The 27959-nt window shown below is 36.8% G+C and overlaps 1 protein-coding gene and 2 long non-coding RNA genes across 3 annotated transcripts in view; 2 read left to right on the top strand and 1 right to left on the bottom strand.

The window, feature by feature from the left end:
* LOC309504204 overlaps nt 1-13169 on the top strand; it is a 46825-nt gene extending 33656 nt beyond the window's left edge. The window contains exon 3 of the long non-coding RNA XR_014208014.1: nt 12669-13169. This is a non-coding gene — a long non-coding RNA (uncharacterized lncRNA). The remainder of the gene's footprint in view (nt 1-12668) is intronic.
* On the bottom strand, nt 68-26973 carry enpp6 (ectonucleotide pyrophosphatase/phosphodiesterase 6). Its single transcript, XM_082177069.1, has 8 exons — nt 26669-26973; nt 13634-13813; nt 13178-13289; nt 11896-12037; nt 11642-11821; nt 9298-9435; nt 1957-2080; nt 68-750 (listed from the first exon to the last, which is right to left on the bottom strand). The coding sequence occupies exons 1-8, from the start codon at nt 26901-26903 to the stop codon at nt 551-553; spliced, it is 1311 nt and encodes a 436-aa protein (XP_082033195.1). The 5' UTR covers nt 26904-26973; the 3' UTR covers nt 68-550.
* On the top strand, nt 5019-7347 carry LOC309504196. The gene is made up of 2 exons (XR_014208005.1): nt 5019-5791; nt 5828-7347. It is a non-coding gene; the product is annotated as an uncharacterized lncRNA (long non-coding RNA).
* Nucleotides 26974-27959: the final 986 nt, after the last annotated feature.

Below are 27959 nucleotides of genomic sequence, written 5' to 3'. Positions count from 1 at the left end.
CAATAAAAACATAATCTGAGTAGAATGTGAAAGAACAAATGTAGTAGTAAAATAACAAAACTTTGAGTCTTGAGAAAATATTTTATTGTGAAGGAAATGAGTACAAACCCTGTACTAAAGGAAAATGGATAATCTATATATAATATTATATAATGTTATAATTCTATAATGTTATAGAAATTAAACAAATGATAACAATACAATGCCTTGCATTCAAAACAGCACATATCTTGAGAGAGGACACACTAGCCATTTTACAGTAATCAGAAAATAAAATAAAACTAAAATAAATGTTGAAAGACAGAAACAACAGATGGAGAAAATGAATGAAATTACATAATAAAAGCTCATATTTTACTAAAAATATAAATCTTTGACCTCAGGTCAAATTTCAGTAAAAATGTGCAAATTGGTTTATCCAACAACATAATTTCTTCAACTCAAAAATAGAGGCAGTGCAGCAAAAACAGGTTTTCTTGGCATTTCTCTGAGCCTATGGCACACGCTAAGGCATAAAATCACTGTATCTGATGTTGTGTTTCCAGATATTCTAGTACATCATCATCATCATCATCATCAGGCATACGGAGGTCGAAGCGGCTCGAACGGCAGAAGCCGAGCTCTTCATCATACACTCGACCCGAGACCAGGAGCCGTTGTTGGGCTGCGCTTCGATGCCCAGCGTCTTACACAACACATTATACACATCTACTGTACGGATGGGACCGGCGCGGAAGTTCGTCTTGAAGTCTGGAGAGAGAGAGAAACATCGAAATGATCATTTGATGAGTTGCAAGACTAAATTTTTTTTATTTATATAACAATTATGATGTTACAATATAAAATAATTAAAATATAAAAATACACACTGGCATTTAAAAGTCTCTTCTGCTCACCAGCTTTTATTTGATAAAAAATGCAGTAAAATTGTGAAATATTATTATAATGTAAATCATCTGTTTTCTATGTGAATATATAGTAAAGTGTAATTTATTCAATATCAAAGCTGAATTTTCAGCATCATTACTCCAGTCTTCAGTGTCACATGATCCTTCACAAATCACTCTAATATGATGATTTGATGCTCAAGAAACATTTATGATTATTATCAATGTTGAGCTGATGCATATTTCTGTGGAAACTGTGATACTGATTCTTTGATGAATAGAAAGTACAAAATTGATCTGAAATAGAATCTTTTGTAACATTATAAACGTCTCACTTTTCACTTTTGATCAATTTAATGCATCATTGCTGAATAAAAATTAATTTCCTCCAAAAAAAGGTAAACATTTTCATGGTTAAATTATTTAAAAAAAATTAAAAAAAATTAATTAATACTTCTATTTTATATTTTAAATATTTTAATTGTATTAAAATATTTTAATTAAATACATCAATAACAGTTTTATAAAAAAAAATGTATCATTAACAATATTATTAAAGAGTATTTACTGTCACTTTTGATCAATTTAATGCATCCTTGCTGAATAAAAGTATTAATTTCTTCCAAAAAAATAAATGTTAGTGAATGGTAGTGTATATTATTTATATTTAAAATTTTAATAAAATAAAAACTAAATTTAGTACTATCAAATCGATTAATCGCGATTAATTGCATCTAACATAAAAGTTTGTGTTAAACAGAAACTTTTATGTAAATAAAATAAATGCAGTAGTACAATTAAATAAAAATAATAAAAATATAAAAGTATTTATTTAAAATAAAATATAAAAAAGTGCTGTCAAATCGATGAATCACTATTAATCACATAAATGTTTGTTTAAATAATAGACGCACACACACACACACACACACACACACACATATATATATGACAGCATACTTTAAATAAATATTCATTTAATTGTATTATTGCATTTATTTTATATTTGATTTAAATCCATTATTATTTATTATAATTATTGGAGTGATGGTGTCCTGCTGAACGTCACCTGGTCCCTGTGCCAGGAAAAATCCCCTCATGTCCACAAACTCGTTGTCGTACCCGTGCCACCCGTGCTGCCATCCCTCCGCCTCTCTCGTGCCGTTCTTCCAGAAGGGCAGTTTGGCTTTATTCTGTGGAGACAGGCAGGAATCAGTGTGTGGATGTGTGTGTTATCTCTTCTCCAGCTCGTGTGTGTGTGTGTGTGTGTGTGTGTGTGTGTGTGTGTGTGTGTGTGTGTGTGTCTGAATGACGCAGTAGGAGAATCTGTTATCTCAGGAAAGCACACAAGAGGAGGACTGTTGTTTCTGTGTGAAATGAGGCTTTATATGCAAGACTGAATCATTCATGACTGAAGACATTCCTCCTGTCAGAGGTCGTGTTGTACAAAAGCAACATATTAATAACGCTCTGGTGCTCTTCGGCCCGAAAATTTGTACTTTTTTTATTTTTTTATTCATCGGAATGGTGTGAAACTTGGTAAAGGTTTTGGCGCTTGCTGTGTGAACACACACACACAAACATAATAATGGATATGATTCAAACAGGTTAAATGGTCCTGAAAATAATAGTCACACTTGTGTTCCTTGTGGTCAGAAATGAGCGCATTGGAAATGAATGAGACGAAGTTCCTCTAGTGGAAGCGTTTGGTACTGCAGCCGAACACACTCTCACTGAAAGCTCATTTACTGAGATATCAACCTCACATTTGGAGCATAACTTGTTTATATTTATGGCTTTGATTTTCTTGCAGTTTTAGAGTAAAATGTGATTTTGAAAACATATATTTCATATAAAAAAATTAAATAGTATTTTTGTGCATTTTTCATAACAATACACGTTAAATTCTTGAACTTTTTTTAAAGGATTAGTTCACCCCAAAATGAAAATTTCCTAATAATTTACTCACCCCAATGCCATCCAAGATATCCATGTCTTTCTTTCCTCAGTGGGAGAGAAATTATGTTTTTTGAGGAAAACATTTCTGGATTTTTCTTCTAACAATGGACTTCATTGGTTACCATCGTTTTTAAGTCCAAATCAATGCAGTTTCAAAAGTGTTTGAAGTGTTTAAACGGCTGTGCGTGATCACAGCTGAAGAAGAGGTTGTTATCTAGCGAAACCATAGGTCATTTAAAAATATATATATATAATTTATAGACTTTTTACCTTCAATAGTTCGGATTGAGCTGATCAACAAACGGACAGGGAACTACGTCATCACGTTGAAAGATCACGCCGGCGCCGGCAATACTATTTGAACAACTATTCATATTCATATTCACTGAATACTATTACTATATATAGTAACATTTTTAAATCAGGATCAAAAACACAGGTCGCTAATTACCGGCCAATCAGCATCCTGCCAATATTTTCTAAAGTGGCTGAAAAGTGGATAGCAAAACAACTTGTTGAACATCTGGATAAAGGTTTTACCCCACTGCATCGTATGCAGTTCGGTTTCCAGCCCAATCATTCCACTGAGACAGCGAATTGCTTTCTGATTGAACAGATCAAGTATTTATTGGATAAGAGTCCTTGTGTAGGAGCTGTATTTTTAGACCTTAAAAAGGCTTTTGATACAGTTAACCATCAAGTACTGCTGACCAAACTCACACATTTTAACTTTTCTACAGATGCTATATCATGGTTTCAATCATATTTATTAAACAGAACACAATGTGTTAATATAGATGGTGTTAAATCTCCTTCCATTAGCAATCATGTTGGAGTTCCACAGGGCTCAATTCTCGGGCCTCTATTGTTCTCAATGTACATTAATGATCTTCCAGCTGCTTGTCCGGACTGTAATGTGCAGATGTATGCGGATGACGCTGTGATCTTCATACATGGTAAAGATGAAAAGATAATAGCTACAAACCTTACAAATTCACTAACTAAAGTTCAAAACTGGCTAAATCAAATTTGTCTCACTCTTAATACCGAAAAGACCGTTGTGATGATGTTTACAAAAAAAAAACCTGTGAAGCCAAATACTTCAAAAACTGAATGTAAGACACTCATTGAACAACTTCCAAAAAGAAGTAGATCTTCTGTGTTTTTGGGAGGGGAGGAATTGGAGTTGGTAGCCCAGTTCAAGTACCTTGGGGTTGTGCTAGATTCAAACCTCACTTTCAAAAAACACATACAAAAGGTATCCAATGCTCTAAAATTTAATCTACAAAATTACAAACAAATCAGGTCTTACATTACAACTGAGGCTGCTAAATCCTATCTCCATTGTATGATTTTTTCCCACATTGAATACTGCTTCACAGTTTGGTCTTTTGCTGGAGTTACTGCATTAAAACCCATTGAACAACTATATAAAAAAGCAGTTAAGGCATTTGACAGGAAACCACAGTCGTTTCACCTTTGTCCAATTCTTGAGAAGTATCAACTCCTAAATTTTTTAAATCTTAAAATTTTTAAAAATAGCTGTCTTATTTATAAATCTATTAATGGAATCGCCCCACCACCCCTGGGGGATTTTATCAAAAAGAGAAATAGCGAGACGAGGACTAGATCATTAACCAGGGGGGATTGTGAAGTACCATTTAGAAAATCTTCGTTTGCACAAAATGTCCTCTCTATTAAAGGCTGCATAAATTGGAACAGTATGCCAACGGAAATTAGAGATAGCCCCACTTTTGTTTCATTTAAGAAACATCTTAAAAGATGGCTGAATAACAATCAAAAATGTAATCATTAAGTATGAAGGTAAAATTTGATAGGTAGTTTTATTTATATATTATTTATAATAAGCACTTTGGGATGTCTATGTAAAGGCATCCATGCACTTTAAATAAATATTATAATAAGTACAATAATGTATAGGACCTATTAATGTTTTTTTTTTAGCTTTATATGTATATTTGTTGATATGTATATTGTTTGTTTGATTTTTTGGTTTGTATTTGTCTATGTTTGGGACTACGGATGGAAATTAGCATTGTGCTGAATCCGGCGTATTTACGTTCAACTTTGATTGTACGTTCATGAATATGCACTGTCCCATTTAAATAAATAAATAAATTCAAATATATAATAGCAAACAATACTATTTGAACTATCCTCCTACGTACGGTCGCATTGTAAACAGTGGGGCGGTACTTCTGCCGGCGCCGGCGCGACCTTTCAACGTGATGACGTAGTTCCCTGTCTGTCTATTAAATTTTTTTTTTTTTTTTTAAATTACCTATGGTTTCGCTAGACAACAACCTCTTCTTCAGCTGTGATCGCGCACAGCCCGTTTAAACACTTCAAAGACTTTTGAAACTGCATTGATTTGGACTTAAAAACGATGGTAACCAATGAAGTCCATTGTTAGAAGAAAAATCCAGAAATGTTTTCCTCAAAAAACATAATTTCTCTCCCACTGAGGAAAGAAAGACATGGATATCTTGGATGGCATTGGGGTGAGTAAATTATTGGGAAATTTTCATTTTGGGGTGAACTAATCCTTTAAGTTCACTTTTTAAAACATTTTTCACTTCAGCAATAATCTTCCGAGTGCAGTAGCGGAGATAGCGTGGGTGCTGGCCCCGTGCCAATTAGGGGCCCCTCAAACGCCCCCGATCTTGTGTCACTGGACAGGAACGATGTTCTTCTTGATAGCATTCTTTAAGCGTGAGAGAACACGTCTGCATGTCCGCTGTTTTCTGAGCTGCGCACTCACAAAACACGAAAAGAGCCGCCTCTCATATAGTGCACAGACACATACACAATTATATCTCACAATTATCCTTCTAGTTATAGCATCAAATAAACATGAATAAACATTAGAAGAATTTTTGTTTCAACCACAGAAATGCAACCTTTTTTCAAGTTCAAATATCCCCGTAAACAGTCGGTTTTGTCTTAAATGGTTGAGAAAGAAACCCAGTAAGCCTATGTCTATTGAATCAGTGCACTGACAGCATACACTCGCTGCTGCCATTAATGCTGATCAAAGAACAAAAGAAAATCACTCACTGAACTTTTCTAACTTTAATTAGCTTAATATTTGATGTGCCTGTTGTCCGGTGATGACCGCTCCAACATGAGTCTGTGTATACGGCCTTTAGATGCGTTCCCTGTCAAACATCATTTATCCTTATTTTCGTCATTTTGTTAAATATTTTTTCTGGATTTCTTGATCTTTATATGATTTTTTTTTTACATTATTATTCGTATGCTATTCGTTTTTATACAATTTGTTCTGCAGAAGAAAAAAATTAACTATCCTGTTAATTCAGAATAGCAGAGATAGCCCATCCAATTTAATAATAATAATAATAATATAATCAATCTAGGCCCATTTTATTTTGGTTAGCAGGCTAATAAAAGTTCATCAGAAAAACAAACGGTAGAAGTAACTTTACCCGTTTCTGAATATTAATTTAAATGTTGCACATAATAAATAGGCCTAATCAAAAAGCACAAACATGACCATTGTAATTAAAATTAAAATTTCGTTATATCGCAAACATATGAAGACATTGCGTTGCTTTGAATGGGCTATCTCAGGCACGGGTTCGGAGTTTACAGTGTTGGGAGCTCTGTTACAGTAGGCTATACTGGGAGCATCTGAATGTGCAGAATCTGTCCGTGGTGCTGAAACATCTTTACTTGACTGGCAAACACTGTTCGTCAATACAAACTTGTCAAAAAATGTGGCTTTTCTTTGTGTTTTATTTAACATATAAGCTTACTTGGCTCAACAAGTGACACATTATTACATTATGCATTCATCAGATATTTTACGTTTTTTTTTAACGGTTTTAATTTTAAAATGACTTGGTAGCAGAGTGCCCCATGATGAAGCTCCGCCCCCACTGTACTGAGAGTCTAGCTCCGCCCCCACTGTACTGAGAGTCTAGCTCCGCCCCTGGCCAAGTGTCTTTAAAAAGAGATCAAACTTCAGTCTGTCGCTCTAAAGCGTTCAAGATTTACAACAGTTTAAGTTGGAAATGTAATTTTCAGGTCTATGCTCAAAAAGTTAATAAATGGATTATAAATACAGCGTAAATATAATTTAGTATTAAAAAAAATCTCTAAAAATACAAAATATTAAATAAAAAACATTATCAAACTACAAATAAAATAAAACATTCGGTCATTTTTGAACGACACGTGAAGAGCGATGGTGAACGTTGAATAGCGCAGATTAGCACAAATAAGTCGAGTCTCCTTCATTTATACAGCGCTGTTAACAATATAGATCGTCCACTGATGCTTCACTGTATGATTTCTGCATAAATCATTTCTATATTCAATAAGTGATTCAAATGCACTTTTAATCATATGTTTGCTGTGAGTGTTAACCAGCTGATTCTGATGTGACCCTCAGCATGTGTTGTCTATATACGTGACCCTGGATCACGTGACCAGTCTCGAGTCGCACGGGTATATCTGTGGCAATAGCCAACAATACATTGTATGGGTCAAAATGATCCATTTTTCTTTTATGCCAAAAATCATTAGGATATTAAGTAAAGATCATGTTCCATGAAGATATTTTGTACATTTCCTACCGTAAATATATAAAACATGTATTTGTGTGAGTGAATGCTGCACAATCGCCAACATAAATGAACAACTTTAAAGGAGATTTTCTCTATGTTTTGATTTTTTTGCACCCTCAGATTCCAGATTTACAATAGTCGTATCTCGACCAAATATTGTCCTATCATAACAAACCATACATCACTGGAACGCTTATTTATTCAGCTTTCAGATGATGTATAAATCTCAATTTCAAAAAGATTGACCCATGTGACTGGTTTTGTGGATCTGTGTCTAGCTGACGAGTGAAGGTTGCAGGGGTCCTACTATACGTGACGTCACCTGATTCACAGAACTGTCCCTCTTTCATGTGTATTTCTCTAGAAACTAAAGTGAGTAGTATCTGTACTTCTTCCTGAGGAGGGAATGTGTTATCAGTGTGTTTTGGTGGTTTGTCCTGATGATAGCTAGCTCAGGCTCTCTTCAACCTTGGAGAAACTGCGACTCTCTAGTGTACTAGATGTACAGGAGTTACTTATGGGACACTTCGGCATGCGACAACAGACCCGAAGACGCCTTTCTCCGACCTCTGAGGTCACGCAGACCGAAATCTAGGAATGTGCGACAACTATCTCGACTAATGGCGACACACTCTCATATCTATTCATGTGTGGACATTTGCTTAGACTATATGTGACCCTGGACCACAAAACCAGTCACATGGGGCAATTTTTTTAAATTAAATAAGCTTTTCATTGATGTATGGTTTGTTAGGATAGGACAATATTTGGTCGAGATACAACTACTGAAAATCTGGAATCTGAGGCAAAAAAAAATCGAAACATCGAGAAAATCTCCTTTAAAGTTGTTCATTTATGTTGGCGATTGTGCAGCATTCACTCACACAAATACATATTTTATATATTTACGGTAGGAAATTTACTAAATATCTTCATGGAACATGATCTTTACTTAATATCCTAATGATTTTTGGCATAAAAGAAAAATCCATAATTTTGACCCGTACAATGTATTGTTGGCTATTGCCACAGATATACCCGTGCGACTCGAGACTGGTCACGTGATCCAGGGTCACATGTGTGTTCTTAGCCAATCAGAAACTGCAATCTGAAGCAAGGCCGTAGCTTAGACCTTGGTGAAGGGTTTAACTGCTGTGTGTGTGTGTGTGTGTATCTTTGTGAGGACCAGTTTGAGTTTTAGACCATTGGAGTGTAAAGTGAGGACATTTTGGCCGGTCCTCAGTCTCTGAAAGTCTTTAAAGGCCTGTTTGAGGGTCAAGACTTGGTTTTAGAGATAAGGTTATAATGAGGTCAAGGGTCGGTTTAGGGTCAGGGGTCGGGTTAGGCACTTAGTTGTGATGGGTAAGGTTAGGGTAAGCGGCTAGAGATTGCATTGTGTCAATGAATGTCCTCAGATAGATGAACAAGAGTGTGTGTGGTGTGTGTGTGTGTGTGTGTGTGTGTGTGTGTGTGTGTGTGTGTGTGTGTGTGTGTGTGTGTGTGTGTGTGTGTGTGTGTGTGTGTGTGTGTGTGTGTGTGTTATGGACTACGAACTCCTGTGTGAGTCTTGAAGCTGAACTTTTTTCTTCAATTTATTATAACTCTGACTCCGGGTCTTCATTCAAACATCTGGTCTTTGGGTCCTAAACTGTGACCCTCTAACACAGTGATAATAGGAGATTACAGTAACAGAGATTGCTTTGGCTTTACAGCAAATCTAGAATAAAGTTATTGTCCAGATAAAGTTAGTTTTGATTGCATAGATATCTCCATCTCCATTTGGTTAAATCATTAAACAAGCCCATAAAGAGGCACATTGAGGACAGAATAATGTGTGTAACCTCTGTGATGAACCATCCGGGCTCGGCCACGAGCGTCAGCGTCGACACGAACCGCCCGTTCCTGTAGTGGAAGCGCTCCGGGATCTCCTGCTTCTTATAGACATTCATGTTGTTCACTGCGCTCAGGTTCTGATATATCTGAGATAACACACACACACACACACACACACACACACAGTCGGGTTAAGCCACTGAAGTTCATTCTAAACACCAAAAATGTTTTGAGCTCTTGTATTTCCCATTATTTTTAATAGTGATTTAAAAAAATATTATATTATATTATATTATATTACATTATGTTAATGAAATTCCACCATGGATAAATATTTTATTATTTAAATAATATATTCTTTTTTTCCTACTGTCCAGAATGAGATTTTTGTGTTATATTATATTATTTTTTATTTTTTATATATCTGAATTAACACACACACACACACACACACACAGTCGGTTTAAGCCACTGAAGTTGATACTAAACACCAAAATGTTTTGATATCTTGTATTTCCCATTAGTGATTTAAAAATATTATATTATGTTATATTAATGAAATTCCACCATGTATAAATATTTTAGTATTTAAATAATATATTCTTTTTTTCCCCAATGTATCCAATGTTTCCCAATGTTCCCATAATGAGAATGAGATTTTTGTGAGAGTTGTGTAATATTATATTATTTTTTATTGTATTATAATAATTAAATGCACTTCAACAAATACCACCAATCACCATGTATAAATATTTTACAATTTAAATATATTCCCTTTTTTCACAGTATAGTAATGAGAACAAGATTTGTGAGTGTTTTGTATTATAATAATTATTCTTATATTATATTATAATTTTATTTTATAAATATTTTACAATTTAAATAATATCTTATTTACAGTATAGTAGCGAGAACGAGACTTTCATGAGTTTTGTAAAATAATAATCATTATGTTTTATTAATTTATATTATATATCATTCTAATTTAGAAAATGAAATGCAGTTCAACAAATACCATGTATAAATATTTTACAATTATTATTTTTTATAGTAATGAAAACAAGATTTTTTAGTGAATAATAATAATAATAATAATTGAGTTAAAAATAATGTCAAAATGCGAAACACATCTTTATGGTGATAGCACTAGCCTTTATTTTCAATTTACAAAATATAATCTGTTATTTGTTCTGAAATGTGATGTTCTGTTGACGGGTTTCATGAGGTTCAGGACTGAGTATCTCTACTATGTGTAGTTTTTCTACATCAATGTTTAAGAATACAGTCATTTACATACTGAAAAAAGTTAAAGTTTAAATCCAAACAGGTTGAAGAGCAACGAATCCTGACTCCAAGTGTATTTTTCCCCCTCAAAATGTCAGAATGAAAGTAAGCATTTTACATTGAATCATTTAGCAGACGCTTTTATGCAAAACGACTTACAAATGAGGAGAGCAATAGAAGCAGTTAAACTAACAGTAGTGCCGTGACCCTTCCCAGTGTAAGACTGAAAGAACTGGAAGAACTGGAAGAGAGAGCTACTCTCTGAGACAACAAAGGAAATTAACATTTGAACTCACCATGTGAGACGCAAAGTCTCACCTCAGAACACATCTCTCCCCCTCTTCCCCACTCCTCACCCCCCCCCCCCCTCCCCCCCCTCCCCCCTCATGCTGAGACCACATGAAAATTACCCCGAAATACATATGGTTTGATGTGAATAATTATCATTGAGTATTATACGTTTGGTATCATTTGAAATGTCTCAGTGCGACTGGTACAAATAAGTCAAACAAAAGGTAATAAGGAGTATTTATTTATATAACCGTATACATACTGGGAACTATATTCTCAGAAGGCGAAGCACTGCTACTTGGGCGGATCACTCCGCAGAAGCCTTCTGAGAATATAGTTCCCAGTATGTATACGGTTAGAAGATGGCTGTGTGTCATGTGACCTTGTTATTTGTACAAGCTGTGACTATACAAATCACAACATGGAAAATGTTGCCGTTATTTTGTCACTTCTTGGGAGCAGTATGCTAGCTGGAGCCATTTACCTCCAGTCTTTGTGCTAAGCTAGGCTAGCGGTGGGTGCGTCAGACAGAGTTACGGCACGCACGGAGATGAGAAGGGTGTGTATGGACTTATCTAACTCTGGGGGATACGGGGAATAAGATAAAGTCCCAAAAAGTCGGCGTGTTCCTTTAAACAAACGATATGCAAGTGCTGTGACCCTTCCCAGTTTAATCAATTTTTTATTTTTTTATTTTTTTAAGCAAGGGCTGTTTTGGCCTTGTCGTCGCGAGTAAACATGAGTCTGATGTAACACACACACACAGGTTGAGCTCACCTCCTCAAACTTGTCCTGTTTGGGCCACAGATTGACCACCGGCCCCCGGTCCATCATCTTAATAACGTGTGACATGTCAATGAAGTTATCCAGCTCGATAACCTTCTCCATCCACTGGAGCTCCGTCATGCCGTGATCCGAGAACAGCACCACGTTTATTTCATCTCTCATTTTCTTCTCCTGACAAACAAACAAACAAATGTGTTCCAGATGTTCAAGTTGTTCTTTCATTCTTTCACCCTTGTTAAAAATACCTTGATTTTCTGGTTGAGTGTCTGGAAGGCCTGGTCCAGGGAGCGGATGGCTCGCTGTATTTCAGGAGATCGAGGACCAAAGTGATGCCCTTCCACATCAATCTTCTCATAATAAATGCCAGCCATGTCTGCTTTATTGCTCCTGTTGGAAACATTCAAATCAAATCATCAGATTATAACAAACACACTTGAAGTCCCACTGAAGTGCAGCTTTGTTTGATGCGTTGACGTAATTTCCACTGAAAAAGGAAGCGAAGGCGGGACATAATGAATGGCTCCTCCCCCTTTTCAAATTAGCCAATAGCGTTAAGTTTACCTCACAGACTGCAAGTCATGCTTGACAACACCAAGGAAGCGAATCCGAGCGCTGATGATACGTTGGATTCAATAGTAGAGATGTGAATAAATTCTAGCCAATTCATTACAATTGGAAAACGGAATAAAACTTGAGTGTTTGAGCGACCGAACACACATCTCTAACACATATTGCTCCATGACTGTCAATGGTCGCTTTGGCCAGGTGGTGTTTATAGCAAAGGGGGCGGAGCTTTAGATTCTAGAGAGCATTTGATTGGACAGAAGATGTGATGTCATAAAAATCCATGATCCATTTTAGCGGAAGTGAGAGAGTGTCCGTTTTTAATGTTTATTTAATGTCATTGTTTTGGAACACACCAGCTTATTCCTAACCTTAAGGCTAATATATTCATGCTAAAAGCTAAAAAACATATTCCTATTATGCCTTGATGTTGTTTCAGGCTCTACTAGAACAGGTTTTCCTGCTTGAATGTTGATTATTTTCCTCATATTCTCCATAGTTGCAGCTCCTCTCTTCCCAGTCTGTCAGTAACGCTCTGTTTAATTCCTGTCTCTATGAAGCCCCTCCTTCTGAAAAGCACACTGTGCTCTGATTGGTCGGCTGGAGCAGTGTGTTGTGATTGGTCGAGCGCTTCGAGTGTGTTTGGGAAATGTCCCGCCCCTTACCATAACCGCCAGTTTAACACACTACTAACTAACTCAACCAGGCCCCGCCCCTTTATTCTGCGCATGAATTATTTAAATGAGGAATATTGTGACGTGTTCGTTCCCGGAAGAAACTCAAGACTACAATGGAGGCGTTTCAGGAGTTCAGGAACACTGACACTGATATAGAGAAGAACTGTGTGACTTTGCAGAGATTTTTCATGTTTAAACGGCAACGTTACACACTGAAGAAAGATGAACGTGGAGAAAAGCATTATCGCTCCTCTTTAATGGTTTCTGGGGAGGCTTGTGCTCTTACTTTAACATATTGAGAGCGTTCTCCATGGAGTCGGTCAGGTTCTTCTCTGAAGGATTGTACACGTATTCCTCACAGAACGTAGGTCTGACTCCAAGGATCGTCACTTCACAACCTGAACGGACAGAAACACACATAATAATATGTTGATTATATGCATATTAAAATGTGTTAATATGCATTTGAGAGAGATCAAAGAGGATCTTTTGAAAGCTTCACTTGAAAACGTTGCAAGCTTGTTTTGATGTAAAGCAGCAGCAGGAGCAGCTCTTATAAGACAAACACTAATTAAACGAGGAGGAAGATCATCAAAGAACGGGTATTGTTCAAAATTCATGTACAGTATAACTTTGATGAAAGGTTTTGATCCACTTCAAATGTTGACTACTGTATATATATACTTTTAGTTAATTTTAATAACCCTGGTCCCACATTGTACTCTATTGATGGCATACTGACCTGGCCAGTAGTACATGTAGACTCTCTTCCCTAGTTTCTGCATGGTGACCCACAGCGGCTCGGACCCGTCCCACCACAGGGGTAACCGGCTGTCCGGATTGGTTCCAATCAGGAATTCCTTCATGGTGTCCTTATCCCACATGTAATTCCCAGTCATCTGGTGCACCTCGCAGTGGCGTCCTGTAAATGAGGAGGGAAGCCGATGTTAAATGACAAAATAGCCTTATAAAATTCATTCAATACACAGTTGAGTACATAGTGTACAAGTGCATAGTGCACAAGTGTATAAGTGCATAGTGTATAAGTGCATAGTATACAAGTGTATAAGCGAATAGTGTATAAGCGCACAGTGTACAAGTGCATAGTGTATAATTGCATAGTATATAAGTGCATAGTATACAAGTGCATAGTGTACAAGTGCATAGTGTACAAGTGCATAGTGTAGTATAAGTGCAGTGTACAAGTGCATAGTGTACAAGTGCATAGTGTACAAGTGCATAGTGTATAATTGCATAGTGTATAAGTGCATAGTATACAAGTGCATAGTGTACAAGTGCATAGTGTACAAGTGCATAGTGTATAAGCGCACAGTGTACAAGTGCATAGTGTATAAGTGCATAGTGTACAAGTGCATAGTGTACAAGTGCATAGTGTATAAGCGAATAGTGTATAAGCGCATAGTGTACAAGTGCATAGTGTACAAGTGCATAGTGTACAAGTGCATAGTGTACAAGTGCATAGTGTATAAGTGCATAGTGTACAAGTGCATAGTGTACAAGTGCATAGTGTATAAGTGCATAGTGTGTAAGTGCATAGTGTATAAGTGCATAGTGTATAAGTGCATAGTGTATAGTGTATAAGCGCACAGTGTAGAAGTGCATAGTGTATAAGTGCACAGTGTACAAGTGCATAGTGTATAAGTGCATAGTGTATAAGCGCACAGTGTACAAGTGCATAGTGTATAAGTGCATAGTGTACAAGTGCATAGTGTACAAGTGCATAGTGTATAAGTGCATAGTGTACAAGTCAAGTGCACAGTGTACAAGTGCATAGTGTATAAGTGCATAGTGTACAAGTGCATAGTGTATAAGTGCATAGTGTACAAGTGCATAGTGTATAAGTGCATAGTGTACAAGTCAAGTGCACAGTGTACAAGTGCATAGTGTATAAGTGCATAGTGTACAAGTGCATAGTGTATAAGTGCATAGTGTACAAGTGCATAGTGTATAAGTGCATAGTGTACAAGTGCACAGTGTATAAGCGAATAGTGTCTAAGCACACAGTGTACAAGTGCATAGTGTATAAGTGCATAGTGTATAAGTGCATAGTGTACAAGTGCATAGTGTACAAGTGCATAGTGTACAAGTGCATAGTGTATAAGTGCATAGTGTACAAGTGCATAGTGTATAAGTGCATAGTGTATAAGTGCATAGTGTATAAGTGCATAGTGTATAATTGCATAGTGTATAAGTGCATAGTGTACAAGTGCATAGTGTATAAGTGCATAGTGTACAAGTGCATAGTGTATAAGTGCATAGTGTATAAGTGCATAGTGTATAATTGCATAGTGTATAAGTGCATAGTGTACAAGTGCATAGTGTATAAGTGCATAGTGTACAAGTGCATAGTGTATAAGTGCATAGTGTATAAGTGCATAGTGCACAAGTGTATAAGTGCATAGTGTATAAGTGCATAGTGTATAAGTGCATAGTGTACAAGTGCATAGTGTACAAGTGCATAGTGTACAAGTGCATAGTGTATAAGTGCATAGTGTATAATTGCATAGTGTATAAGTGCATAGTGTATAAGTGCATAGTGTATAATTGCATAGTGTATAAGTGCATAGTGTACAAGTGCATAGTGTATAAGTGCATAGTGTATAAGTGCATAGTGTATAAGTGCATAGTGTACAAGTGCATAGTGTATAAGTGCATAGTGTACAAGTGCATAGTGTATAAGTGCACAGTGTATAAGTGCATAGTGCACAAGTGTATAAGTGCATAGTGTATAAGTGCATAGTGTATAAGCGAATAGTGTTTAAGCGCACAGTGTACAAGTGCATAGTGTATAATTGCATAGTGTATAAGTGCATAGTTCACAAGTGTATAAGTGCATAGTGTATAAGTGCATAGTATACAAGTGTATAAGTGCATAGTGTATAAGCGCAGTGTACAAGTGCATAGTGTATAATTGCATAGTGTATAAGTGCATAGTATACAAGTGCATAGTGTACAAGTGCATAGTGTATAAGTGCATAGTGTACAAGTGCATAGTGTACAAGTGCATAGTGTATAAGCGAATAGTGTATAAGTGCAGTGTACAAGTGCATAGTGTACAAGTGCATAGTGTATAAGTGCATAGTGTATAAGTGCATAGTGTATAAGTGCATAGTGTACAAGTGCATAGTGTACAAGTGCATAGTGTATAAGCGAATAGTGTATAAGTGCAGTGTACAAGTGCATAGTGTACAAGTGCATAGTGTACAAGTGCATAGTGTATAAGTGCATAGTGTACAAGTGCATAGTGTATAAGTGCATAGTGTATAATTGAATAGTGTACAAGTGAATAGTGTAAAAGCACATAGTGAATAGTGAATAGTGTAAAATTACAAATATTTTATGATTATATATCATAAATTAATAAGATGCATTCACAGCTTTCGTGGGCACAGCTCTTGAAACACGCAGTGCAATTATATATTGAATTAAATTGCAGATCAGATCCATTGTGATTCGATAATCAGTCGGTTTCCAGAAGTAAAAAATTTACCGACTTTTAACGATAACTCATAAACCTTTAAAGTCAGCTCTACTGCTACGAGCTTGATAAGCGATGGTGTATATCAACTTAGCTTTAATATATAACTTAACTTAATATATAACTTAGCTTAGTGTATAAGTGTTAAGCACAGTCTTGTACTTTTGCATTTTTGTCCCAGTTTCAAACACTTTGTTGTAATGGTGTGTTTCTCCTTGCAGGCGAGGTTCATGTTTTATAACGCTTTAACAAAGACTATTTTGAAATCGCTATGGGAGAAATTAATGGAAAAAATAGGAGGTTCCAAGGGATCTGATTTAAAAAGACAACAAATTCCCATAAACATACACTAAAAGAGAGTCCACATCACCCAAAACACGCTACAGCAACCACATGAAATTTTAATTTCTAATTAGTTCTGAGATGTTAATGGTAATTACGCTTGACTGCCTGCAATGTTTAAAGTGTAATGTTAAACTGAAGCGCTGACTCTACAGAAGTTCACAGTGCAAAGAGCAGGGTCAGCGCTTCCAAGAAATGCAAACATTAAACAAACGAACGCACTCCGTTAATAACACCGAACCGGCTATAAAACCATCAGAGTGTCAAGAACCTTTGGCCAACCCTGCAAGTTACAGCCCAAAGAACTTCCATTAATAAATCACAAATACTCTATGATACTCAACAAGTAGTTCATGCACGTTTAAATATGAATTATGAAGTCTCTTTTGCTCACCAAATCTGCATTTATGTGATTAAAAAATACAGTGAAAACTGTGAAATATTATTATAATGTAAATCAGCTGTTTATGTGAATATATAGTAAAGTGTAATTTATTTCTGTGATCAAAGCTGAATTTTAAGCATCATTACTCCAGTCTTCAGAGTCACATGATCCTTCACAAATCATTCTAATATGATGATTTGATGCACAAGACACATTTATGATTATTATCGGTGTTGAAAACAGTTTCATATTTTTCCTATTATTTTTATTTGATGCACTGAAAGTTCAAAAGAACAGCATTTATTTGAAATAAACACTCAGTTTTGATCAGTTTAATGCATCCTTGCTAAACAAAAGCTTAATTTCTTTTTTAAACTAAATCTTGTTTATTGGCATTAATGAATGTTTCTCGTTGCACAGCTTTGCTCTCAGTAGTGTTTGATTTCTCTGTGAAAGCCGGAGCACACAATCTTCTGAAGCTTTGTGGCGAGGGGAATGTGCTCAAACAAAACACCAGCATCAGCAAAGTGTTGAAGCGTCGGCTGGGATTGTGAACGCCGCGGGTCAAAGCGTGTGTTGGAGATCAGCCCAAAGAACACAATATCACAACTCAAAATATGCCACTCCCGTGACTAAATACACATTTTACAGCATTACACACAATTCAACTAATCACTATAGTAGTAATCAAACATTAGGAACATATGAACATCTTCGGAACACAAATGAAGATTATTTTGATGAAATCTGAGAGTTTTCTGTCCCTCCATTGACAGGCTACGCAACTACCACTTTCAAGCCCCAGTAAGGAAGTAAAGACATTATTAAAGTAACCCATGTGACTCCAGTGGTTTAACCTCAGTTTTATGAAGCAATGTGAGCACAAACAAACATAATTTACCACTTTATTTACAAAATATTAATCTCCGACGCTCATTCACGAGAGCACCGCGACGCATGTGTTGTGTTGACACGAGAGCGGATGTGGTTGCCTGAATGCGATATAATATTTTGTAAATAAAGAAGATGAATGAAAGTCTTACGAGGTTGGAACGACATGAGGGTGAGTAATTAATGACAGCATTTTCATTTTTGAGTGAACTACCCAAAATTTGGGGAAAACCGTGGACTTGGCAACCCTGAGACAACATAGTTTCATCATGTGATTCAGCAACACTCAAATGAGCAAATATGCTTGTGCAAAATGGATTGAAAGTTTCAATTTTCCTTCACGAATTAATTTAATGCTCTGCCATGTGAATTTCCTCCTGATGATGTCCTGATAACCATTTCGATTCTGGAAACTCACAAACAGCGAGGATCAGTCTCTCTTCCAATGATTTGTGCTGCGCGTCGTGTACAAAAAGTTCAAGACAATTCAACTTCGGCAGCGGGCGGGCGTGTGCGCACAACCGCGACAGTTTTACGGGAACGCACCCGCTTGTCGCTGCACCTTGTGCTCGACCACTTCACCTTAGAGATGGGGAGTCGACTCCAAAAGAGTCGATTCCTCGACTCTCACTAGCCCTAGTGTCGGAATCGACTCCAGGTCAGGAATCGACTCCCAGTGTCGAGTGTTTTTTTCAAGTTCAACACAGCAACAGTTCATTATAACGAAAAGATTATAATGAATGTAAAGATACGGAAATTAAAACAAAAAGATAAAGAAATGAGAGGAAACAATAAGAGGTGATTTTTGTTTCTTGTCTGTGTTGATTAATTTTTCAATATTAAACATTTTAATAATGACCTTTACTTATTTGTATACAAAATTAGACGTTTTCTACAGAAGAGCTTTGATATCTATAATTTCCAGGTAATGTATGTAATCATGTAGGTTATCCCTAAATAAGACATTAAAAGACAAGTGCTGTGTAAATAAGAGTATAGTGTTTAGTGTTGTACTTCTGAAAACTGAAGGGAGTAAATTAAGTGTATAACAAAAACTATGTAATGCTTTGTGTGCTTGTCAATTCTTATATATGCATCCTTGTTTCCTTTCCTCTTACCTCCATCCCCTTAGGATGCGAGGATGGAACATTAACATTAGTGAAATGGCATGTACTCACTCTATATGAAGTTCATTTTCTATTATTAAATGACAAGTGCATTAAAAACTATTATTAAACTACAGTTATTATTGGTAATAATATAACTAATATTTTTCAATGTTAAACAAAAAAAGTTAAAAAATAAAGTTAAACATGCTTAAGTTAAAGTTCATAGCTTCACTACATTAAAATTATATAAAATAATATACAAAATAAATAGATAAATACACTGTCTAAAACAAGTCTGCTTTTACAAGTTTAATGATTAATACTAACATATTGCACACTTAAATATGATTTGAAGAAGCTGCGATGTGAAAAGGAGGGGGATTTATAAGGTTTAGTTGATTAAACATTTTATTATAGGAAACATTTGTATCCTCGCTCTTGACTCCTCAGGAAGCCTCCTTGTTCCTCGCCCTCCTCCCGGTGGAATTAAAGAATTTAGATGTCCTACATGAGAGCGGAGCTCGATCGGTTTCAGGGTCGTAGGACATACGAGCGAGAAACGAGGAAGCATATTGAGACGCACCTTCTGAATCCTGACCCTATTTTAATTCAAAGTAAATGGAGTCGAGGAGTCGATTCCACCGACTCCAAAATTAGGAGTCGGGAGTCGGAGTCGACTCCAAAAAAACCGGAACCGAACACCCCTACTTCACCTCACTTTATGGTGCGTTCACACCAAACGCGAATAGAGCGTCTGGCGCGAGTGATTTCAATGTTATGTCAATGCAAAGGCACGTTTATGCGCGTCTGGAGGTCCTGCGGCGCGAATGAGGCGTTTAGCGTGGCGCGGTGGACGCGAATTCGCCTCGCGCGTCCAGTTCGCTTCAAACTTTTGCTTTTTACGCGCGAATGGATTCAAAATGTTCAAGCGTCCAACTAGACGCGTTAGACGCGAATTTGACACGCTATTCGCGTTTGGTGTGAACGCACAGTAATAACAGGGAAACTTGCTACTGAACACAGACTGTTTCTGCTGCTCCCTGATGAAAGATACCTGTTGATACCTGTTCAGAAAAAAACCCAAGAAAACAGGACTCTGATGGTAACTTGTTTAACAAGCTGCATAAAAGGTAATGCCCTGGCAGTGGCAAATAGCTTTGGTTTAATATTTGATTTGATTACATTAATGTTTAAGTTGAGATTTACAAGAAATATTTTATTGCTACTGTGTAAAGGGAATACTGCTAGTAAAAAGCACATTAGGCTATTTGTTTAAAGTTTTTGCAAACCACATGTTATTGCACTTTTGTGTATATAGCAGTACATTTAGATCAAAAGTGTGCAATACACGACTTTAGAATTCATTATTAAATTTTGCGCGTAATAATGCAATTAATCGCAAGAAAATCATGCGATTAATCGCGATTAAAAATTGTAATCGTTGCCCAGCACTTATATATATATATATACATACATATACATATATATATATATATATATATACTGAACAAAATTATAAACACTTTTGTTTTTGCCCCCACTTTTCATGAGCTGAACTCAAAGATCTAAGACTTTTTCTATGTACACAAAAGGCCTATTTCTCTCAAATATTTTTCACAAATCTGTCTAAATCTGTGTTAGTGAGCACTTCTCCTTTGCCGAGATAATCCATCCACCTCACAGGTGTGGCATATCAAGATACTGATTAGATAGACAGCATGATTATTGCACAGGTGTGCCTTAGGCTGTCCACAATAAAAGGCCACTCTAAAATGTGCAGTTTTATCACACAGCACAATGCCACAGATGTCGCAAGTTTTGAGGGAGCATGCAGTTGGCATGCTGACTGCAGTAATGTCCACCAGAGCTGTTGCCCGTGAATTGAATGTTCATCCCACAACTGCAGACCACATGAAACCACACCAGCCCAGGACCTCCACATCCAGCATCTTCATCTAAAAGATCATCTGAGGCCAGCCACCCGGACAGCTGCTGCAACAATTGGTTTGTATAACCAAAGAATTTCTGCACAAACTGTCAGAAACCGTCTTAGGGAAGCTCATCTGCATGCTCGTCGTCCTCATCGGGGGCTCGACCTGACTGCAGTTCGTCGCCATAACCGACTTGAGTGGGCAAATGCTCACATTTGATGGCGTCTGGCACTTTGGAGAGGTGTTCTCTTCACGGATGAATCCCGGTTTTCACTGTACAGGGCAGATAGCATGTATGGCGTAGTTTGGGTAAGCGGGTTGCTGATGTCAACATTGTGGATCGAGTGGCCCATGGTGGCGGTGGGGTTATGGTATGGGCAGGCGTATGTTATGGACAACGAACACAGGTGCATTTTATTGATGGCATTTTGAATGCACAGAGATACCGGGACGAGATCCTGAGGCCCATTGTTGTGCCATTCATCCACGACCATCACCTCATGTTGCAGCATGATAATGCACGGCCCCATGTTGCAAGGATCTGTACACAATTCCTGGAAGCTGAAAACATCCCAGTTCTTGCATGGCCAGCATACTCACCGGACACGTCACCCATGGAGCATGTTTGGGATGCTCTGGATCGGCGACGTATACGACAACGTGTTCCAGGTCCTGCCAATATCCAGCAACTTCGTAAAGCCATTGAAGAGGAGTGGACCAACATCAGAATCAGAATCAGAATGAGCTTTATTCCATTCAGCAGGCCACAATCAACGTCTTAGATCTTTGAGTTCAGCTCATGAAAAATGGGGGCAAAAACAAAAGTGGTGCGTTTATAATTTTGTTCAGTGTGTGTATATACATATATATATAGGGATGGGGCCGATCCGATAGAAAAATACAGAGCGACCGCAAAAAAATGGAAGTTAAAAGACAATATTCTAAAGATGGCGGCGCCCTCGTTTCTCTGGCGCATAAGGTCTATATAAATGAAGATGACTTGACTTGACTACAATGAACTGGATAAGGGGGAGGTGTGTGTGTGTGTGTGTGTGTGTGTGTGTGTGTGTGTGTGTGTGTGTGTGTGTCTGTGTGTGTCTGTGCACATGCATGCAGGCTGGGTTCTTGCAGCGGCAACAAATAAGTTGAACTGAACCTATTTAATTTTTGTGTCAGTCAGATTCTTTATGGGTGAAGAAACTGCAGGAGGGCGAAGGCTCTCCTGACACAAGAGCTTGAAGAAGATGGAGCAAGCACTGCTCAGGGCATCAGCGGATGAAGCAGGGGCAACAGAGGCAGAGCCAGCAGAAAAGGTCGCTCGCATGGAAGCTGGTCCAAGTACTGGTTCTCCTCCAAGCACAAGTAAGAGCAGCTTCAGCAGTCTGTACGAGGAGCATGATGAACCTGCAGGAGGTACCCAGCAGTGGGGATTTCTTTAAGACTGCAAGGGAAGCTCGGCTTCCCCTATAATGTCAAAAAATTAATGGTCAAATATGTACTATTGTGTTAACATTTTATTGACTAAAAAAGCGTTAGAAAACGTTCATCTCAAAGACGAGTTCGTTCAGAATCAGTTACATACAGCAGGTCGGCTGACTCGATTTCCTTCTCATAGATTCCCGTAGCGTCACAGTGCATTTCCCTGTTGAAGCCCAGCGTCCAGTGACTTCAGTGGAGCTGCTCTGAATAGTTTTTTCAGTGCTTCGAAACTAGACGGTCATTAGATAAATGCTGCGATTATGTCCCGCCCGCGGACGCTCAGCGTCTCTGGGAGTGAGTGGAGGAGTGGGCTGGCCTGGACTCCGGCTTCTGCGTGATGATTGGAGGGTCTGTTGAAAGGCTGCGTCTCCTTTTGATTGACAGCGATTTCATACAATAAAGTCGCTGATGCTGAAGCTGTTCGAGCTCAGTCCCATCGCGGATTTTTCAAAGACAAACTGCTGCAACCTATTTCTTGGTATTTGCTTGTCGAAATTGCTAGCCAATTTTTAAAATACATTTCACACAATTATACATTTATATACCTTTATTATATTATTACTTATTATATTTTTAATATTATTATTAGTAGGCTAATAATAAAAATAAATATTATTAAAATAATAAAAAATATATATTATTAGTAGTAGTATTATTATACTTTATTATATTATTATTTATACCTTTATTATATTATTACATTTATACAATTATATTTAACTCTGCTGGCCATTGAGAGGACACTGGTCAAGTCACTGGAAAAGACACCTAGATGTACGTCAAGCATTTTCTTGAAAAGGAACGTATAATTTACGTATAAATAAATGGACAATTTTTATGATGTAGGCCGAAAATGAGCTTCCCCTCTTTGAAAGACCAGCAGCCGCCACTGGTACACAGGCAGCGGTTATCCAAATGCAAATGTATTTGAAAGAACTGCGGTGGATTTTTTATAGATAAGATTAATTATGTTACTAACCATGGAAATCTGACTTTATATTTGTAACTTATGATAAACTTTTATCACACTTCCCATTTTTATGTCTGATGTCTAACTTTCCATTCCAGATCTAACAATAAAACAAAATAATTCTTACTTCCTTTTATTTAGGATTTAGCCACCAGATGAACTTTCGATATGATCTAACCTTCTAACAAACTTTTGACTCAGTGTAACCCTGGTCAAATGGAACTTTGAAAATGGACTCAATGTTCTTTTTTTTTTTTTTTACTGTATTGTGATTGACTGGAATATTAACCCCTTACAATGTTTTTGATATTTAACAATAATGGGGGGGGGGGGGGGGGGTTGAAGCTTGCTTTAAACAATTTAACAAATCATATTGATAGAGCTTGACATGTTAGTCAATGATGATTCTATTTTGATGTGTCAAAAATAAGGAAAACAAGTTAGACTAGGTGACTTATTGATTGGGGACGTCGATTTGTAGACGAGACCCAGAAAGTTAGGTTTAGGAAAAATCCATTACAGAATCACCGATGGGTGAGAAAGACAGCCCTTTCCAGTACTGGGCAAACAACCATGCTCGCTTTCCTCTCCTCGCTGCTGTTGCGGTAAAGTTCCTGTTTAGCACGGCATCCAATGTCGTGGATGAAAAGAGGAATCGTCTGACAGCAGAGAGAGCAGAAATGCTCATATTCCTCAAAAAGAACCTGCCAATGTCTAAGTGAGATTTGTTGAACACTACATCACTCCCTCAGCGTTAACTTTCCGAGTCATTTACTTTTTATTGTATTCTTTTGAGGAATAGCTAGACTCCGGCGTTAAGCTTAATCCAGGTCATCTTCAGTGCCAAACCTCCTACTGTACTTGATTTGTGCTGATAGTGAGTGTGTGTGTGTGTGTGTGTGTGTGTGTGTGTGTGTGTGTGTGTGTGTGTGTGTGTGTGTGTGTGTGTGTGTGTGTGTGTGTGTGTGTGTGTGTGTGTGTGTGTGTGTGTGTAAGATGTTTACACTTGCACTTTTCTTATATTTCAAGACTCAAGTATTTGACATTTTGGGAATGTAATAAATACTGACATGACAATCAATTTGAAACCCTTACAGTTGCATATTTGTTTTTTCAGAATGGGATTTTTCCTGTTAACAGGATTTCCTTTTCTGACCTTATACTTACCTCAAGTTGCCTTTTGGGACATACATGCAATACATATGTATACTTGCCTGCTGAGAGGAGTTTATTTCAGCATCATATAAAATCAACAATAATGATAATAATAATATTAAAGCAAACACAGCTCTGGTATCGGAATAGCATCGGTATCGGCCGATATCCAAATTCAGGTATCGGGATCGGATCGGAACTTCGGAAGTGAAAAAATGTGGATCGGTGCATCCCTATATATATATACAGTATATACAGTACAGGCCAAAAGTTTGGACACATTACTATAATGTTTTTGAAAGAAGATCTTCTGCTCATCAAGCCTGCATTTATTTGATCAAAAATACAGATTTTTTTTTTTAATATTGTGATATATTATTACAATTTAAAATAATTGGTTTTCAATTTATTATACTTTAAATTATCATTTATTTCTGTGATGCAAAGCTGAATTTTCAGGATCATTCCTCCAGTCTATCACATGATCCTTTAGAAATCATTCTAATATGATGATTCATTATCAAAGTTGGAAACAGTTCTGCTGTTTTTATTTTTTCATAACCTGTGATACTTTTTTAAGATACTTTGATGAATAAAAAGTTTTGAAAAAAAAGAAGAAAAAAAAAGAAGCAAATGTTTTAAAAATAGAAATCTTTTGTAACAGCAATATTCACTACTGGTCAGTCATTTGGGGTCAGTCATTTTTTTTTCTTCATTTTTTTGAAATAAATCAATACTTTTATTCAGCAAGGATGTGTTAAATTGATAAAAAGTGATAGTAAAGAAGATTTATATTATTAGAAAATATTTTTTTATTTTGAATAAATGCAGTTCTTTTTAACCTTTTATTCATCAAATATATTAGGCAGCAGAACTGTGTCCAACACTCATAATAAATCAGAATATTACAATGATTTCTAAAGGATCATGTGATAGACTGGATGTCACATGTGACACTGAAGACTGGAGTAATGATCCTGAATTATTTTAAATTGTAATAATATATCACAATATTACTTTTTTTCTGTATTTTTGAGTAGAAGAAACTTCTTTGAAAAACATTAAAAATAGTAATGTTTCCAAACTTTTGGCCTGTACTAATATATAATCAATATAATAGGCCTACAAAAATAAACTAACAAAAAATATTAAAAAATTGTCTCAACAATTAATAAAAACTCAAAAAATAAAAACGAAAATAATGTCCTCAGATATCTCCATCTGCTGGTTTCTGACATTGATGTGTGAATCTCAGTGAGAGTGAGCTGTGTCTGTGGTCATTGTGGAGAGAGGAAGGACTGGTCTCTGTTATCAATAACCCCATTCAAACTATAATCAACCAGCAGATCTCAGATCCCATAAATCCCTGTTGTTCTACAGAGAGAGTTCCTCTAAGGACCTTTACACTGTTATACGAGTGTATGAAATCTCACATAAGGATTGCATTAGTGCTGAAGCCTTATAAAGGTGTACCGTGATTATGTTTGCATGCAAGGCCTCACAAACACATATGGGAATAATTAAAAGCTCCAAGAGGTCATAATATCTCAGCTTACTACATTATAAAGGTAAAAACTGTTTGAAAAAGACCTGAACTAACTAATAATATTACTATAAAACATGAAACACTTTACAATAAGGTTCATTAGTTAACATTAGTTAATGTATATTAACTAACATGAACTAACCATGAGCAATACATGTGTTACAGTATTTATTAATCTTTGATAATGTTAGTTAATAAAAATACAGCCGTTCATTGTTCATGTTAGTTCACAGTGCATTAACTAATGTTAACAAGATTTTAATAAAGTATTTCTAAATGTTGAAATGAACAATTAAAGATGAATAAATGCTGTAGCCTATACGTGCAGTTCATTAGAATGTTCATAGTTCATGCTAATTAACGTAGTTAACTAATGTTAACTAATGAACCTCATTGTGAAGTGTTACCGAAGTAGGCTATTTATGATTGCATTTGTTGGAAAAATTAAATAAAAAGTTGTTAAAACTCACCTGTCATGAGAGAGTAATAGTTTGGATAGGACAGACTGGGGAAATCTGGAGTGAGATAATCCACTTTTACACCGTTCTCCACGATCTCTCTGAATCCGGCCAGGTTTTGTAAATCGTCCATGTAATCATAACGGAATCCATCGATGAGGAACACCAGGAGTTTGCGGTTTGCGTCGCAGCATCGCGACAGAAGGAGGAGAAACGCGACGCTGATGTTCAACGCGACGCGAGTCATGATGAAGCTGAAGCCGAACTGACGGAGAGGAGAAGAGACTCGATCATCTGATGATTCAGGAAAACTCTCCGGCACAATGGGTGTGTGTGATGCGGGGGGGGGGGGGGGGGGGGGAGAGAGAGAGAGAGAGAGAGAGAGAGAGAGAGAGAGAGAGAGAGAGAGAGAGAGAGAGAGAGAGAGAGAGAGAGAGAGAGAGAGAGAGAGAGAGAGAGAGAGAGAGAGAGAGAGAGAGAGAGAGACACACACACTGGACGGATACTTCATGAGGACTTTTTTATTTCTTTTCTATTTTTTCTTGCATATATATATATTTTTTTAAATATTCTAATTGCACTGTTACTGTTGTCGCATGTTTGAAAAAGATGGCAAATCGATATGTAGACTGAGTAAAAATCAATATGTTAAAAAGAAAAACTGCGGTCTCTCCTTGGCTGTTGAATGCTTGAATCTGATTGGTTGACGAACGTTCTAAGGTGTGCGCAGGACTAAAGTAGTTCCAGCAGGTTTTGACCGCATTACAGTTTCATATCACTTCGCCAAATGATCTCAGTTATATCAAAGGTCCTTACAGCCGACAACAGTAAAATAACCAAAAACCACAACGACTCTGACCCAGCAAATAAATATAGTAAACTATAGGACAAAAAAAAAGGACAAATAATTTCCATGTTTTTTGCCACAAGATTACGTTTTATTATGTATGGAAAGCACAGACTCTCTTTATCCCGCTCAAACACACACACACACACTCGCACAGAAATGCGCTGCTCTGATGATTTTATCAGTAAAATAGTTTAGCAACTTAAAAGCTACATTAAAAAATTTAAATTAAAAGCTACATGACATTTCTCATTAGCGAGGAAATAACGGCACTGTTCTTGAAGCGGATAAACTTACAGTTTCACTATTAGTAGAGACACTTCTGCAGACTCAGGTAATTCACCCATGCTTATCTCTCTCTCTCTCTCTCTCTCTCTCTCTCTCTCTCTCTCTCTCATAACTGCATTAATAACTGCATCAGTCTGCAATCAGTGGCTCAAGCCTCTGTTACTAAAA

The sequence above is a fragment of the Leuciscus leuciscus genome (assembly GCF_965113295.1).
Source record: "Leuciscus leuciscus genome assembly, chromosome: 8".
Taxonomy (NCBI): domain Eukaryota; kingdom Metazoa; phylum Chordata; class Actinopteri; order Cypriniformes; family Leuciscidae; genus Leuciscus; species Leuciscus leuciscus.
Note: the sequence above shows the minus strand (reverse complement) of the source record. Positions and strands in the feature narration are given on the sequence as shown.